The sequence below is a fragment of the Lonchura striata genome, chromosome 2, assembly GCF_046129695.1.
Source record: "Lonchura striata isolate bLonStr1 chromosome 2, bLonStr1.mat, whole genome shotgun sequence".
NCBI lineage: Eukaryota > Metazoa > Chordata > Aves > Passeriformes > Estrildidae > Lonchura > Lonchura striata.
In genome coordinates, this window is record NC_134604.1 from 10,445,135 (window position 1) to 10,463,637 (window position 18,503).

The 18,503-nt window shown below is 37.0% G+C and overlaps 1 protein-coding gene across 8 annotated transcripts in view; it reads right to left on the reverse strand.

Moving 5' to 3' along the window:
* The window catches only part of ROBO1 (roundabout guidance receptor 1), a 684,057-nt gene that overhangs the window by 57,166 nt on the left and 608,388 nt on the right, over positions 1–18,503 (reverse strand). For all 8 annotated transcript variants that reach the window (XM_031505944.2, XM_077790952.1, XM_077790955.1 and 5 more), the window contains 3 exons: positions 5,202–5,326; positions 3,133–3,304; positions 515–720 (listed from right to left, as the gene is read on the reverse strand). In XM_031505944.2, the coding sequence (XP_031361804.1) occupies positions 515–720; positions 3,133–3,304; positions 5,202–5,326 (503 nt within the window). The remainder of the gene's footprint in view (positions 1–514; positions 721–3,132; positions 3,305–5,201; positions 5,327–18,503) is intronic.

Sequence of the window (18,503 nt, forward strand, 5' to 3'; positions counted from 1 at the left end):
CTGCAATACTGGCCAGATACTGCTAGTTCTGAGGAAGTCAGGTATTTGACAGGTTAACCATTTTACCTAGGTTACACTGATGAGTGAACATGTTTAAACACTAAAAGCTCTTATGAAAAAGCTGTGTACGTGGTTCTATTACTGAATATGCTAAACAAAGGTTTTCTTTATAAGCATTTGAATTAATTAGATCATTTTAATCTATTAGTGCTAAAGCCCAAATAATGTAATGATTTGTCTTACTAAAATACATTCCCCTTCATGTTTTAAAGTACCAAATAATCCCCTTAATTAATATCTCTTTACAGCATTTTTCGTTATGAAAATAATGTGCCCTAGGCAGGTGTAAAGCATAAAGAATGTACTATCAGAAAACACGAAGTATCAAATATTTTAATACATTTATGTAACCTTTCATTAATTTTAAGCATAGGGTTTACTACATCAAAAATGCCTGGAGGCGGAAGCACAAAGTGAAACAAAACAAGAAAACCCATCTGCCAGTTGAGGCTACCTTGGCATATCTGATCTGCAGCGCTCCTGTCTCCAGCTGCTTGATGCGAGAGTCTTGGGTGGAAATGAGGATGCCATCCTTTTTCCAGAGGATAGTGGGCATTAAAGTGCCTGTGGCCACACAGCTCAGCACTAAAGTCCCGTCCACAGCCACAGTCTGATTCACAGGACCCTGCCGAATGACAGGGGGCGGCCGGTCTGCAATCACTGCCAGGAGAAACAACAGCACAGACCTTTCTGCAACTGGAAGCAATTTTCTAATCATCTAAGCAACAGCAGTTGCTTGAGGCTTTGAAACAAACTAAAAATAATTAAACAAGTAATTAAAGTTGGAGGCATGCATTATTCAGGGCAGGGTGCATTACAATGATGCACAGCTAGGGATGTTTAAAATGGTACACTACGCAGTATTTTCAGAACAGAGAAAGGATTGCATATTACACACTGCTATCCTCCAGGCATTCTCCAAGTCCAATGTCTTTATGAAATGATAATGGAAAAAAAAAGGGCTTCCTAGATCCTTTGGCAAGGCAGGGATTTCACCTTTTCCATCTTTCACCACTGCCAGGCCTGTGTAACATACTTCATACTTCCAACATTTAAAGACAAAGAAAAAGGAGGTAGGCAGTCAGGGAGTAACCTCACAAATACCTCCTGCTTAAATAACCATTTTCTGTGTGCCACCAACTCCTCTTGGTGCTGTGTCATAATTGTGAGATGCCCAGCAGTAGGGCAAAGCAAACACAAATGGATAGAATAATTTTAGAAAGATTTCTTCTATTAAATATTGTTCCAGTAGTTTCTGATTTTTATGAGGACTTCAGAAGGAAGAAAATCCCATAATCCCATTGTCTATGTCAATTTTACTACATCTTTCATACAATGGAAATTTGGTGCTACTGATGGGTTATTTAATTATACTGCACAGAAAAATATAAACCAGTCTCAGTACTCACGGAAAAAAAGAATGGTAGTATTCTATTACCCAAAAAAGAGGTAAAAGTAATCTTCTTGTATTTTTGGGATCTGCTTTAGCCATACTTTTAAATGTCATAAATCTGTTCAGCAGTGGCATGGAGCTCACGTAACTTAAAAACTGGTTTGGTAGCTGAAATATAAACCTGAAGTTCTGATAATCTGTGAACATTAGATATTTCTAAATTACTTTTCGTAACAACAGACAGGATGTTAGCACTGTTTTGTTTGGCTAAATTCCATCTCCCATAATTTCATTTGCATGTTCAAATGACACTCTGTTTTCAACTGCATTATTTATCCTTTAGTTCTTGTCCCAACCTGTTGCTACACACTTTAAGGCCATCAAAATCCTTCTCTGCAGAGACAGACAAAATAAGCCTACTTATAATTTGCATTTGACTTTGACAAGTTTGTAAAGAACTTTGCAGTTGGCAAAGATAAGGAGTTGACTGATCTGTGCTTTATAGGAGAAATCTAATGACACTGAAATTCATGGCTGATTTAAGTCCACTGAAGTTGATGACAACTCCTCCTACCTTTAGGAAAACCATTAATAAAGGCATTCTAATACCTTTACAAATACTCAGCATATTCTGCTTTTACTTTTATAGAAGTACAAAAAACTGATGCAAGAAATTATAAAATATCTCATGAGCATCTACTCATTAGATCAATCCAGAAAATATAGTGAAGAAAATGCATTTAAAATTATTATTTCCAAGTCCAGATGGCATAGGTCATTAGCAGAAAACTGTTATAAATTTATTTCTCATCCTGCCATGGCCTTCTTCCCAGGAAAAAAGAGGAAAAAAGAGGATTAGGAAATGTGGCTTACAATTTGTGAGGAGCCAGAAGGGATGCAGCCCTACTCCTCCTATGTCAACCCAGGGGGAGTGGGAGATAAATAAACAATTTCATATTACAGGTTCAGTGCATGTTTCTAGTACTTTATTATTTCTGTTTTCTATAGGGCAAAGGGCTATTTTATAGAAGTTCTCAGAAATCAGCTTCCCTCTGCTCAAATTCTCTTATCCTCTTCCTCTTTAAATGCTAAGATTATTATTTTCCCTGTGTATCTCTGCTGTTAAAAAGAAGTATTTCTGATAATTGGCAAACTGGCCTCACATTACTGCTTGTAGTCATGCTCCCTGTAGCTTTCTCATCTTGTATTTCTTCCTAACTAGTCCTAAAAAAGGATGTATAATTTCTGTTATTCTGCTCATCTCCATACAGCTTGATATTGTTTTCATAGCTAAAACACAATATTAAGAAATGGAAAAAAACAGGTAAATGAAGGGCTAAGCAAATGGCTACATAATAAAAGGGATAAAGAACCAGGCAGCAAGAAATATGAAAGTAAATTAAATCAAGTAGGAGAAGCAAAAAAGAGTCAGATAAAAATGAACAGATCTGACAAAAATCCATACATTGAGTGTACTTACCAAGTACAAAATGGAAATACAGAGTTACACATCATCCAGAATTGTAAGCCTCTGACAGAGATGGCCAAAACAGGATTTTTATGTTCAAAGAAACATGCAATCCACATTTATGCAAAACAGATTTCAAAGTAGTGTCACATCACTGCACTGCTGTCTTCAAATAAAAAACTTGGAAATGATAAAATGAATCTATGATTACCATCTGTCACTTCCAAGTAGGCTTTTGTTATGATACTTCCTGCAACATTTAAAGTCTGGCAGATGTAGTACCCAACATCAGATCTCTGGACATTGGTGATGGTGAGGTCTCCAGTCTGGGAAACTGAAAATCGGCTGGATGACTGAGGGGGCTGGTATGAGAAAAGCAGATTCTGAAAGATTTACAGAAAGAAATGGGGGCAAAAATAGGTTAAATAAATTCAAATATCAATATGCATAACTTTAATGTAGTTAAACAAATAAATCTTTTTATATTATACAGAATATATTCTGCTCTTCATGTCTTAAGAATGTCTATACCACAATGTGAATAGCTTCTGTAGGTTTTTTTAATGATAAAATAGGTGCAGATGTGCACATAAAATTGTGTGAGACTTTTGAGATTGCTCTAACACTCTCTAAGATCAATACTGGACTTTGCACCAAGTGTAACAGAGTCTAATGAAGATGTGAAATGTACAGAAACCACAATGGTGCAGGCGACTGTGGTGAACCTCAGCAATTTGCTTAGATGTTCTTTTTTAGAACTTGCTCCAGGGCATTCGTTTTCCTTCATTTAAATGCAGATGGTGGTTTACTTATCTGTAGTTTAACATTTGCCTTCCTACAAATGGAGCAGTTTTTTAAAAAGAGATGCTCTGTAGGTCTCTCTGAATAGAGTGCTTGTGTTTTATGAAAAGTCTTATAATACTGAGTTAAATCCTATCCCTATTTAGATAGTTTGGGTATGAAGTACATAGTGTTTACCAAAACTCAGTTGGGGGTTGATGAATTTCTACCTCTGGCTGAACAACTAGTGGATAAGAATACTTTAGGATCATGGAGGGCATATTTATCTCTTTTTCTTGGCTAACTACATTTTGCATTTCCAAAAATTGTCCAAAGGAATGGGACACAATTTTCTCCAGTACTAGCAAACCCTATCCTCAACCTCCTCTTTAATTTTGCTCAATCATCACAAGTGGTCACACTCAGCAGAGTCAAAAATTAGCAAAAAAAAAAAAAAAATAGTACTAGACAACATGTAGCTAAATAAATAAAAGAAAATAAATCATAAAATAAAAACATAATATACCTATATATATATATATATATATATATATATATGTATGTATATATATATATACCACTGATGATTATAATCTAAATTTGGTGGTCAGCAGTCCAGTTGTACTTAGGAATTCAAACAAAAATGTTGCAAATGGAGTAAAGAAGCCCATCTCCAAGTCTTCTCAATTTCTCTGCCCTATTGTTTTGTAACACAAAGAACCCTGTCATATGCTCTTGCACCATTCATTCACAGGAAAACCAGAATCCCATATTCCTTCTTTCCTTCCAATAAAGAATACTTTGTGTCACATACCTCCTTCAAAAGATGACTGAAAGAAAACTGCAATTCTCTTGCAGTTATATTGTGTTTCACCCACTAGCTTTCAAGATCCTTTACAAAGAAGTTGAAAATAATTTTCCCTCCCATTCAAATTAGGAACTTGGGAGAAAAAGTGACCTATTCAGGTATGATCTGTCAGTCAACTGATGGAGTTGGAAAGGAGTTCACCTCAGCCCAGAACCAGAGTCCTACCCATGCAGTGATGCAGATCAATGCAGCAAATAGTTCAATTTGCCAGAAACTCAAAAACACATGGCAAACTAACAGCTGCACCATAAACCCAGAGCCAAACTTTCTGAAAATCTGGGATTGTTTGGGGGCTTGACCAAATTTCAGTGTAAGTAATCTCTCCATTTCTTAAAAGTTCTCCCTGTTAGGTGAAATAGATTACCAGAGTGGTGAAACATGAAATGTTTCTAGTTGATTCACAGATTTATTTTTACATTCATGGAGAAAACAGGAGACAGCAAAACGTAAATATTTTCTGCCAAGACTGACATCACCTAGCATGCCTTAGAAGCAAAGAATAAGTAATCCAGCATCTCCAAGCTCTAAACTTGTTTTCTACATCTTTAAAACAATAATTAAAATACTTTTCTCTCATATGAAATAATTTCCTGAAGAAACTGCCAGGAAGGAGGACAGAAAGGCTGTTTCACCTGACTCCCTTCTCTCCTCCAGAAGATGGCTGGCTGAGGGTTCCCAGTTGCTTCACACTGGAAAGTCACCGTTCTCCCCAGGGCAGCCACCTGGTCTCGAGGCTTTACAACAAACTGTGGAGGTTCTGAAAGGAAAACACCAAAACTAAATCAATCACACTGCCATCAGCTGATTTGAAAGAACAATTTGCCTCCTGAGTTTTAATGGTATAAACCAGAACAGGTAAGTTCCTTTAATAAGGAGAGGCACACATTGGTCTCTAGCAGCCACAGCTTCAGCATCACTCAGATCATCTTTTCTGTCTGGACCTCCCTGACTGTGCAATATATGCTTTTAGTGCTTACCCATTGTACAAGGAAATGAGTCCCACCAGCTTGGTGAGACAACTTGCAGAGCAACAATCACCAATACAAACAAATCCTCTACAATTTGGTTTTTAAAGGAGGAATAGGGCTGCAAGCCAGAATGGAGAAATTTTTGAGGGACAACTGGTCCAGAGGTCACACTTTGTTAAGGCCTGCAAGACACACTGCTGAGTAACTATGAATTCAGGCTTACACACACAAAACTCATTGTCTCTGACTTAGGACAGCTGAGGAGAGGAAAAGCCCTTAAGTGCTTATATAAGAGACTTTTGATATAGTCATGATCTCAAAATCTTGAAGTCAAAAGCACAAGAAATACTATTCAAATTATAACCACTTAAAATCTCCAGTTCAAACACACAGAGAAGGAATGAATTTAAAGGAACAGCAGAGCTAAATGTCTTCCTCATTTACATACCCAAGAGCATGTTCAAACAAAATATATATGCAAATGAAGGCAAATTTGAAACATCTGCTCAGCCTAACATTATAAATACTGCCAGCACTGTTTGATTTATACTGACTTCAACAACCCCTTCATCCAGTAGTAAGTAGAATGTCAAAAAATCAAGTCAGTCACATAAAAAAAAAAAAAATCAGCATAGATGGCATTGGTGATGTAAGCACAGAAAAATCTAGCATGTTCTATAGGCTGTTAACTCTTGCTTCTTGAAAAATGTGCATTAAATTAAAGCCCATTTATTTATTATTTTCCATTTTTTCTGATCATCTGCCTAAAACTAATTATGCTCTCTCTCTTCTTTGGATTGAGAATAAAGGGGATGTTTTGCATCTGACTTTAAGAAATCAAATGATTTTGATGTCCATTTCCTTTATTTTTCCCTTGTGAACATTGATGTTTACACAAGATTTTCCTTTTAAAACAGTGCAAAATATGTAATTCAATGATGTGATTTGCAAACATCATGCAGTAGGGGCTTTATCTAGAATAAATTCAATAATGCTTAAGTCTTTCTTTAAAAAAAACTGCTTCCAATGTTCCTGTGGGCCAATTCTTGCAGTTATCTGTTCCCCCTGCCTTGTGTCTACTCCCTGGTGAGCTCATATCAGAATATATTCTTCCTACGCCCCCTCCTGCTTTGAGAGGAATTTTTGAAGCATAACACAATTGTCTATATTTGGATGCAAATGCTACCTTTCCTAGCATTTCCTTTGATAAGAAACTATGCAAACAAAGCTAAGACTGACCTCCTGTAATTAGCTGACTTCAAAACATTTAGCTCTGAAACGTTCAACCAGTACCTTGGAAGAAGGTGTGGGAAGACTTTGACATGACAACACTTCATTTGGGAGGGAGGGAGAACTGGCTGGGGGTTTGCCATGGGATTGTGAGGCATGGGCAGGGGGAAATGGAGATGAGGGTGAAACACCTTTGTTATGCTGGTAGATTCTAGGAAGGAGAATAAATTTATCATACAACTAAATTTAGTGCTTGGCAGGTTCTGTACTAGCCTCTGACACAATGCCACACAATGTGGAACTGAGGGCTTCTAAACCCTGTGCTAGTGCAAAGGATTTATTATGTTTCAGATTTTGTTGAACTCAAGGACAGGTACAACTATTAAGAAAATAAAATGGTTCTGACTGCTGGAGAAATAGCTGGATGTTGTGAATACAGTATCTCAAGATGACCATCCAGGGACTACTTAACACAAAAAGGAAGAGGAATTTAGTCATATAGGCAGCCATTGTAGAATTTGTAAAATATAAACAGGTACATATTTCTCTAAGTATTTTTCTAGATATATATTTTGTATGGATACTACTCTAAAAATATATGCATATTGCCCATATATGTATAATTCTAAATCTATTGCAACCAAGGTAAATAATATAAATCTTATTAGCTTCGATGTTAGAAGAATTAAACAGGGTTAATTGAAACTATCATAAAATTCCATTCTGTGTTAACTGTACTAGAAGCTTTTTCACTGCCTTTTTTTTTTAGTATCATTTAGTTTGATTTCACACCTTGGGTCACATATATGTGGTATGTAATGATGAGACTGTAAAAGATGCCAAAATAATAAATCCCTGTAAGAAAAGAACAACTTCCATCCTAGAAACCTCTTAACCAAACACAATTGTTTTAGCACACTTTGAAGTTCAACCCATGCAGTCACTGAAGAAAAGAGACATTAGGATTTGACTTGCTACATCATACAAAAACAGAAATAAAATTTGCAACCCATTACCTTTCTCTTTGCCATTAAGTTACCCATACTTCATGCAGAATTTATTCTGTTCGATGTGTCTTGCCAATAACAAGTAAAAGGTGGGAGCTGAGTGGTTGGAGGACATGGAAGGGGATGGATGGGAAGGGGAGGAGAAGTTCTTGTCACAGTGATACGATGACTAGAAGATGGCCAATAAAATTTCAACTTACCAGACACAACTAAAAACAAAAACAAAACAAAAAGAAAACATGGAATAAATAAAATTGAACTGACATGAAACAAAGCAAAGAATAAAGCAAAATTTAAAAAAAAAATTAAAAATGGATCCTTGGTAAGGATCTTAGAAAGCAAACATATATTCTGATATATGAAAAACAGGTTTATAATGTTGAACAACATTTATATATTTTGATTCTTAAACAGCAGTCTCTATCACATACTGAAAAGTAGGTGGTAGAGGAAAATGGGTAACAGACTGAAATACTGGCCAGGCAATCTGGGTTCTACTCCAAGCCTTTCTAATAAACTGATGTGTACCTTGAGTAATTTTTTTTCCCCCCATTATTATTATTCATCTGCATCAAGATTTTTCCATGGCAAAACTAACTTAAAATCTCCAGTAAATATCAATCTGCAACATTGCTGAAATGGAACAGTAATATTTACAGGCTTTCTAAAGCATCTAAAAGTTTACAAATGGAATATATTTTTCTGAAGCTAATATCTATTAAAAAAGAAAGTTCATTAAAAATAATAATATTCTACAGCATTTAGGCCACACACAAATCTCTTTAGTATAGGATTGCTGAGTCAAGGTCATAAGGCTCACTAATATACTGTAAATGCAAAGTATACTACAATTAAAACTACTTTGAGAAGATTCGTAACCATTTTCTTTGTCCCCCAAACCAGAATTTCATTAAAATATTCAAAACAAAACATTTATTGAAAAACAGTAGATTTTTCAATGGAAAATATCAGTGCCAAATTATCAAATATTAAATTATTCTTCAACGGTAGCTCAAAATTTTGATAAACTTTGAAATGGCTCAGATCCTGCCAACGTAACTTTGCTTATAAAAGAAAGGCATGTTTGAAAGTATTCCAACCTCCTATCAGTGATGGAAAGAACAGACTGAAAATAAAAAACAAAACAACAAAACAGAAGTAATGCATTTTGAAATTATACATAGAAATACAAATGAAATTATGAAATTATGAAACTATACTGACCAAAAAGGAAAAAGTTAATTTAAAAAAAGTTAACCGGTTATAATTACAGAAAAGGTCCAAAAATATATAACATTTTAAATGTATGCTACACTTTGCTCTTATCACTTTATATTGAGAGTAAAGCAGCTTTTGTTCAGCATGGGCACAGTTTCATATCGAGTAGCTAAGCACCCTCCATTCACCATCCTGTGATAAATGCAGGAGACCACTAACAGGAACTTTGCCAACACTCATTAGGTATGAGGAGTCCTGGCCTCCTGTTCTAATAAACACAGAGGACTCCAGGTGTACTGTGAAAACAAAGCAGAAACAGAATCTGATAGAATATCAGAATTTGGAACATGCTGAAGACAAGAAGCTGCAACTGCATATGCCAAACCCAGATCAACCTGATTTGAGTTTTATAAGAGACATTTACTTTTTAAGGAAATAATCTTAAAGAGAAGTTTAAAATACTATTTTCCAAAGATTTCTGTTTTAAAGAATTATTCTGGATGTGCACTAGCCTAATTTAAATGGTATTTCTCAAAAAGAAAATCAGTTTACTGATTACTCAATTACTCTGCTCAGATTATTTGTAAGACTACAGTTCCTAAGAGGAGCGGGCAAGAAATGTTACACACAAATTCCTGAGAGAAATCTGCTCTTCCACAGGTACTGTTGTCCATGTGTAAGTCTGTATTTCTCAATAACCATTGCTTTTTCACTGAGCAGCTCTTTACTAAACTTGCAATTACAATCTGACATGCTCTGGAATTAGAAATGATTCTCTTCAAAACACAACTCATTGTACATGAAACAGCCTGATAAGAGACTTAATGGAATGAAATTCTTGCACAGAGAAAGCAACTCTTAAATAATTTTTTTTCATTTGTTGAGTAGTGCCAAGAAGAGGAAAGTTCAGCCTTCTTAGAAGCAATGCAGAGCTGCTCGTCCTCTACTGTAAACTCCTTGGAAAATGCCTAACAGAGTGCTCAATTATATTCCCACAAATTAAATTAACTTCTAAGTGCTGAATTTCCCCTTTTCTTTTTATTAGACATTTCTTACTGTAGGTCAAAAATGACCCTGTCAAGCAAATATAATTTTTTGCCCACCTGTGAAAACAGAGGGGACACTGATATATAAAAATAAACCCCTGTAGAAGTAGGGCATCACATTGGTTGCAAAACTGTTGAAAGGGCAAAGGGTGAAGTTTCACAGAAAAATTTGAACAATTTTGTCAGATGGATATCATGTGGCTTAAAAGAACAACAATAATAGCAACATCTAAAACAAAGACCACATTCTTAGTTTGATTTGCAGCCTATTGATATCTAAAGTTACTAAAACTGAGAAGCAAATAGTTTTTCCTCTATCATAGCACATTTTATTTGACACCACTTTCAATTATAAAGTAAATTAATTTTCCCTGTGTTAATCATGGCTTTTCACGTGACAATTAAATGGAATAACCCATTTGTAAAGACAGGAAGTTAACACATAAAACCACAATTACCAAAGGAATAATATTTTTGCCTTTCATATAATTTCCTTGACATGCAAGGCTTTTCAGGGAAGACGTGTCCAGTTGCTGAACAAAAACCAAAAGAAAAGTGGTTTCCAGTCTAGTGACGTGATCTTTTAATGCCTTATTCTTTCCAGCAATCCTATCAACCTCACTGGGACTATTGGTATCATTAAATCCACTCACAGGAGTAGGAATTTGCAGTTTTAGGACTTAAACTACAGCCTAGTACAGTTGCCAGATGTTAATGGAGCAACGATTACATCTGACAGATGTAGTTTTGTAGGTTCACATGATAATCATGTTGGAAGCAACCTCAGAGGTCTCCATTCCAACTTCCTGCTCAAGAGGGTCAGCTACAGGGTCAGTCAGAGATTGATCCAGGGCCTTAAAAATTGCAAGGAATAACAATGCACAGACCCTGGCAGTCCAGTCTGCTGCTTGGCTGCCCAGCCAGTGGAGAAATGCCTTCTCTTATCCAGCCTCAACTGACCTTGTTTCAACTCAAATCCATTGGTTTCTTGTGCTCCCCCACGCACTGCTGGGATGAGCCTGGGTTTGTCTCACCCTGGGGTCTCACGAGACCTCAACATGCTGTGTGCAATGACTCCATGTAAAAAAGACACATTTTGTAGCTCTCCTCACAGAGCTGAAGGCATATGTTGATCTAGTGTTGCTCTAGAACCCACTGGTCTCCTCATATTTAGAATAAAATATTACAGTGTTGCACCCGTTTCCTAGTCTGCCACTAGGCAAGTTAGAAGCTTCAAGTACCCCATTTTTGATAGCTTGGTAGCAATTATTTATCTTACAGGAGTAAAATTATAGAAATTTTAATTTATGTATACTAATAAGATGCTTTTGAGATCTTGAGATCCAAGGTGGTACTTAACTACTAAAGAGGATTTTATTCAGCATGTTTAATACTCATTAATTATTGTTCTCACTATATTATTTACAAATATCTTTCAGGTGCTTCGAAGATATCCTGTTATTTAACTGGCACAAGTTCAACACTTTTGACTGAAGCTCAATGTGTTTCACTTTTGATTATTTAAAAAAATATCTTCATGTCTTCAAGGACTGCTGGATGCTAACAGAGGGCATTATAAAAGAAGCAAGAAAGTACATCTCTAGACCACAGAAATTAAACAATCCCAATTTTCAGGCCAATAATTACACACAACAATCAAGCTCACATCCAAACTTTAGCTTCTGTATAATAATCGACCATTATGACTAATCTATAAAGGGGCAGTCACAATGAAATTTGGATTCCTTTCAAGTAATACTGTGATACATTAATCCCAGTTCAAGTGAAAATATCAGAGGTTGCATGTGCCCGTATAACTGAAGTGGTAAGAGACAGGAGAGGACTATGAGCAGATGTGCTGGAGTAGACAGTGGAGTAAAAAGCTGGAATTTCCACTGGGATTGGCCAGGTCCAGACTAGACAGTGAGAGGGGAGAAACAGCAAAGCTAACAACAGAGATAGCACAGAGATTGCTGTGTTATCTGCCAGGGAGCTGAAACTCAGCTGTTTGTCATCTTCATATGAAATAAATGGGTGAGAAACCCACGGTTTATGACCTCTGTCTGAAATGTGTGGGTACAGAAAATTTGGATACCTACAGTCACATGCAGAGGAAGAGTCTGATTAGGTTTAGCAAACTGGTCAAACTCTGACTTTTCACGCCTGAAAAAACAAACTACCAAGAAATCCTGAATAATTCCAAACAAAAATTCTGCAAAAAGCTGCCAACATCTTCTATTTAAAAATGTGTTTAATTTCTAATCCTGCTAAACTCTGAAATCTAATGAAACACTTTTTATCTTAGAATATCTGAATGAGGACCATTGAACGCCTCCCTGAAACATGACTACAAGATATTTATGTTGGTGTTTTGCAAAAACTATTATTAACAGAGATAGTTTAAGACAATGTGCCATGTTCCATTTCCTATCTGGTGATTTGTAGGCTATTTGTTCTTATCAAAGCAATCTGAAACTCTCAATATCCTTGATATGCACATCTCTCTGCAGTCATTTGTGGGACGTATTACTTTCTATAGAGAAATAAACAAAAGACTGAATCTCTTGTCCTGAAAAAAATATAAATGCTGCCATTCAGCTGCCTCCTGCCTTCAGCCTGTGAAAAATACAGGAAAACAACACCAGGTACAGTACAAAAGAACTGGGGTGTATCACTTTTCATCCTCCCTGGACTCTATTTGCAGCTGTCACTTCTTGAGGTCTAAATACATATACACACAATTCCTATTTTTTCTTGGATTTTCTGCTGCAGTTCACATTCACGTGGGACCAGCCTGGGCCACCCTTACTCACTGTGAAAGCTTTCAGGGCATGGTCCCAGGGCACCAAGTTTGACACAGTGCAGCACAAATGTCTGAGGAAAGGTCTCACAGTCTGGCGCCGAGCACGCCACAGCCACAGAGCTGAGGTAAAATGTTTACATGAGATTTTTGACGTCTCAAATCAAAAGTGATGACTTGGAACTGCAAACCCCCAGCAAGGGAGTGCTCCTGGTTTATTGTATTTATGATGAGCGGAAAAATTCCATTTTAGATTGCTGCTGATTTGTCAGATAAGCCCTTCTTAAGTTTAAAGGAATATATTACTACAGTAATTTCAAAGATCTGATTGGAAACAAGAAAAAGAAAAGAGATTAATTATTTTCTATAATTGTAATGTGAAGAATGAAATTATGACAGAAACAAGCGACTTAATAGTTGGAAAAAACAGTTCTGATATTAAGACCACTTTTAGAATTAGTGAAACCCAGAAAAATGCTTCAGTTTCACAGACAGAAAAGTGAACATGGGGAAAAACTCAATATCAATTAGATGCTGCTTTCCTCAACATACTTTCATAGAGTTTTGTAGTTTTTAAAAATTTGTATTTATTTATTTTTGTTTACAATTGAGTCACATCCCCTCTTCTGTCTGAACACTGAAAACCACTCAGGTTACCCTGGCTTCGGCTGGGATAAAGTTAATTTTTCTTCTTAGTAGCTAGTGTAGCGCTGAGTTTTGGATTCAGTATGAGAATAATGTTGATAACACACTCATGTTTTGGTTGTTGCTGAGCAGTGCTTATCCCAAGTCAAGGACTTCTCATGCTCTGCCAAGTGAGGAGGGATACAAAAAGCTGGGAGGGAGCATGGCTGGGACAGCTGGCCTGAACTGGCCAAAGGGATGCTGTATGCTAGAGAACATGATGCCCAGTATTTAAACTGGTGATAAATGGGTGGGAGCTGCTGATCACTCTTCAGGGGGAAGTTGGTTGTCCTTCAGCAGGCAGTGAGCAATTTGTACCGTGCATCACTTGTTTCTCTTGAATTTTATTTTTTCTCTCTCTCTTCCTTACTAATACTGGTTTTGTTATCATTAGTATTATTAGCATATTTTACTCTGTTTCAATTATTAAAGCGTTCTTGTCTCAACTCAGATTTCTGGTTTGGTTGGTTTGTTTGCCTGATTTTTTTTTTTTTTTCAGATTCTTTTCCCCATCCCACTTGGTGGAGAGGCATTGAGGGGCCGTGTGGTACTCAGTTGTCAGCTGGGGCTAAACCATGACACGTGCTGGGCAGTAACAGAGAAACAGACTGGCTGGAGTTTATGCCCTGCACAAGAAGTGCCACTCTCAGGGTTCTGAGGTGCTGCCACCTGCACTTGTCACTGTGCACTTCCTCCAGAAGCCTCAAGACAGCTGCAGTCTGGAAACTTGGTGGTCACATCACCCTGGCACTGCCTCTGACCATGCAGGGCAGGATTGCTGCTCTCATTCCCAGCACGTGGCACGTGCCTGGCAGGCTGGATTTAGGCTGTGCCTCTGCACTTGAAACCCCAAAGGAAGGAAAAGGGCTGGCGCCTTTGTGCTCTCAGGAGAGCTGACGTGCTCCAGGGGAAGTGGTCTGAGCAGGAAGAAAGGCACGTGTCGCTCCTTGGTGCTGACAGGACAGACACAGCCTTGGAAATGTAAGTGCTTCTGGAGCTGCTGCACATGCCAGGCAGAGAGACAGGCCAGGGTAGGGCTTTGGAACACCTCTAAACAAGGATGTCATGACACATGCAGCCTGGCAGCTCAATGTCACCAACTCCAGAAACCATTCTGGAGATGAGCTTCAAGCACCATGGATTCAAAATCAATGATTCTCCATCCTGCAGCAAGCAGGAATGTGCCTTCTCCCAGCTTTGCAGTGGGAACAAGGAATTTGTTTTGAGAGCTTGTTGTTTCCCCTATTGGCTTGAAAATGTCTAAAATCTTTCTCTCTTTAGTGATTTAAACTCCAATCTTTGCTGATAAACACCACAAGATCTGTGCACTAACCAAACCTCCTGCTTGGGTGCTGTTCTCATTTCAAGAGCAATCAAATGGCATTCACTCCTTATGGATTTCTGGCCATTCTGATATTTAGTTTAAGCTGAAAGGTGTTTCCTTCCTCAACTCTGATTCAAGAGGCTGGAGGGTAAAATCTGGCTCTGTTTCAGCTGTGTATTAGCCATATAACTATATAATTTCAAACTGATACTAGGAAAAAAATTGAGATAGGTCATAATCTGTGCTCCTGCAGGATTCAAAGTTGATTTCTATGATAAAAAACAAAAAAAGCTTTACAATGCAGCTTTAAAGGTAGCACTTCTCAGGTTAATACATGTAGTACACAGTTTAAAATGTGTATAAATCCTGTAGTCACTGCCTTGAGGTGACAAAGAGGAATCTGAAAAATGGAAGGTAGAAGACAAAGAGAGAAAGAGGGGGACTTAAGGTTTTCCAGTTCCTCTTCTAGTCCACCTTCCCCCTTCCTTGCTCTGGATCCTCCTAAACCACACTATAAATTAAACATAATTTAGAGAGCACTCTTATGACGAGTCTAATTCCATCTATTTAAAAACTAGAGTAATGTGGTACACTGTGAAGTCCTGTTTCCCAGGCTTCTCTTTTCAGAGAAGAGTTTTCTTCCCTCGTGTTTTAAATGAACTGAGGTAATTTTAGGCACTGCTGCAATCTAAGTAGTCGTGGCTACAAATATTTATACTAAAGCCTTTTAAAAGACTGAAAAAGGATGAATTTTAAATAAACTGTTCAGAAGTACAAAAAGATTATGATAGATAGATACTATTCAAAGTATTCTTAGGAGCTTCCTACTGCATTTTTTGACTTAACAGTGGAAGATAGTAGAAATGAAAAGGAAACTGAGTGGGATTTTTTTCCCCAGCTGTTTATGATAGCACAGAGTGCTTCTTGGAAAGGAGAACTTGAAATCCATAGCAACCTCCTTATAACAAGTTAAAGCTATTTGTGAAAAGTGGCCAAGGCCCATGATCAACGGTTACCAACACACACTAAAAATGGAAAGACAATAAATCTCTGCAGTGCACTAACTTGTGATCATTAAAAAAATGTTGGTTTGGGCATGCAGTACTCAGTGAGGAATATTCTCAAATGAAATGTATTATTTCAAAAGAAACCTGGATTTTTTCTCATGGGGATGCCACACCCCCCACATAGAGACAACCAAGTCTACACTAACACCCCAACTTATGTTTCAATAATGTTAACTGTGTTAACTAATAATGGAAGCTAACTGTGACATATTAACAATATTTAATTATGGGCAGCAAAAAATACAACACGTAAGAATTCTCTGCAAGCCACACTATTCACCATGTACAAAGAATTTTTACTGTCATGGTGGCAGAAATGGGAACAAGATGCTTTCGGAAATAAGGATGACCTGCCAAAATAAAATAAAACTAAAAAAATGAGGGACACTTAGCTTGGTATTCATACAGTTCTCTGTCAAAATATGACAATGCTATCAAAGTTGCTGGTAGTCTGAAAGGCCCATCAGACCTTGCTGGTGGACAAAGCCAGAACTCTCAGGTGACTCCCTGCTCTGTACTGAGACCCAGTGTGTGACCTTAACTGTGCCAAAAGAGAGAGCAGCTGTCTCATGTGAGGAGGTGCAAGTCCTAAGTGGGCTCTCATGGGCCACAGAGAAACACAAAAAGAGAACAGAATCCCTGCCAGTCCTGTGTTTAGAGAGCAGGGAGCATTTAGGAGAACAAAACAAGCAACCTCATCCATCCAGACCAAGACTTTGTTTTTGTTTCTCTGCCCTGTCATCTTATTTCACACTTAGAAGGATAAAAAAAAAAGTCATCGCAAACTTTGGGAATTAGTGTGCAGTCATAAGACAAGAGGAGCAAGCAAATACCTCCTGCAGAAAATGATAATTCATATATAACAGTTCAGCCTGAACAAGGATTTTTTTTCCTTACACTGCAAGATTCTTATACTGAGTCTAAAGGCCATCAAGTCCACATACAAAGGCAGCAAAATTCTTTACTACCAGTTCTTGAGTGTTATTCAGCACCTAGCAACCAAGCATTTTAGTGTTCAAACAAAACACAACTCATACTAACAAATGGTACTCAAAATAGCTTATCAAAATAATGTTTCAATGCACTGTTATTCAGCATTTTTAAATTCAAGATCAATTCAGAAATTACTGATGCAAGTAAACTAACAAAAAGTTAGTACTGTACTACAACCACTGTATTACTGACAGCTATGAACTAGGCACAAACAGAATGAGTATTACCTTTTTACAGATGTTTAGCATAATTTAATAAAACCAACATTTATTTCAGAATTAACATATAGAAGTACTGTTTGCTGAACAACCAATTAAAATTATTCTTCCTTGCACTGTAATTTTATTCATAAACCCAAAAATCTTCAAATTATACAACTTGTAGTAAAAATCTACTTTGTCTATTTCAAAGAAAGAATAATTGAAATGTTATCTTTAGAACAGCAGTCACAGTAAATCTGCAGCAGTGAAACCTAATACAAAAACAATTGCTTTTTCCACAGCCATGGGATTTAGGAAATTTCAGGCACTAGAAAAGCGCCTTCAGATTTTCTTTGCTACTTTTTTTTTAAAATTGAGTGCCGAAGTACGCTACACAAACCTACTTGCTTCAATTCTCTGCACTGAGTGATTAAAATGCACATTTTGGGACAATTATACAGTAAATAAACCCCTTTCAGCAGTAAAAAACCTCTAGCTTCAACTTATTTCTGCAATAACATTTCTCCAAATTATTTGGATGCCTATTCTACATGCTTAAAAACATCTGTCTCAAGTCCGTGTTTCAAAGCACCAAACTGGAGGAAGGAATCTCAAAAGTTTTTGTGTTATTGTCCTGTAAAATATTGTTGTCACTGTTGTGAGATTCTATGCAAAAAAACAAACCAAACCAAGCCAACATCCATTTTGCACTTAAAAAGCATGGAAGCAGTTATTTATTAAAATACTTACAGATTCCTTCTTTTATCCATGTTTTAGAAATGCGTCAGGAATCTTAGTGTTCATCACTTGCATCAGTTAAGACAAGAACCTTCAGGGCTCTAATCTGCTCTTCAGACAGTTTTCTCATTTCCTGCTGATTAACTTTTAAGATTTCTATTCCTTCACCAGAAATTGGTGGCAGTCGAACTCCTCAGATCCTTGATAGAAATCTGACGTGCTATCAGAGTTTACTGCAGTCATTAAGGGGGAAATGGGCTCTTTAAGCTATTGAAATCACAGGAGATGGTCTCCTTCATTCATCCTGCCAAAAGTTTACTAATTAAAAAAATCCTGAAGTTCATTGGACAATCATTATTCTTCTTTCCTTTTTCAAGGGACTGAAGGCAGAATATTGCATCAAAACAGTTATTTCGAAGGAACTAATACTGATTTAAAGAGAGAACATGACAAGTTCAGACTTAAATCCAAATCCTGGTTTTAAAATCCCAGTGGTTAAATTCAGCTCCGAGACTATGAAGGGTTCACTACAATCCATAATAATTGCTGTACACCTCAACAGCATTTCTGTCAAATTCTGAATTTTGTCTTTGTTGTTTTAATGCTTAATGCAGTTACATTTACAACTTAAAATGTGTACCAGCAGCCTGACACAGTGG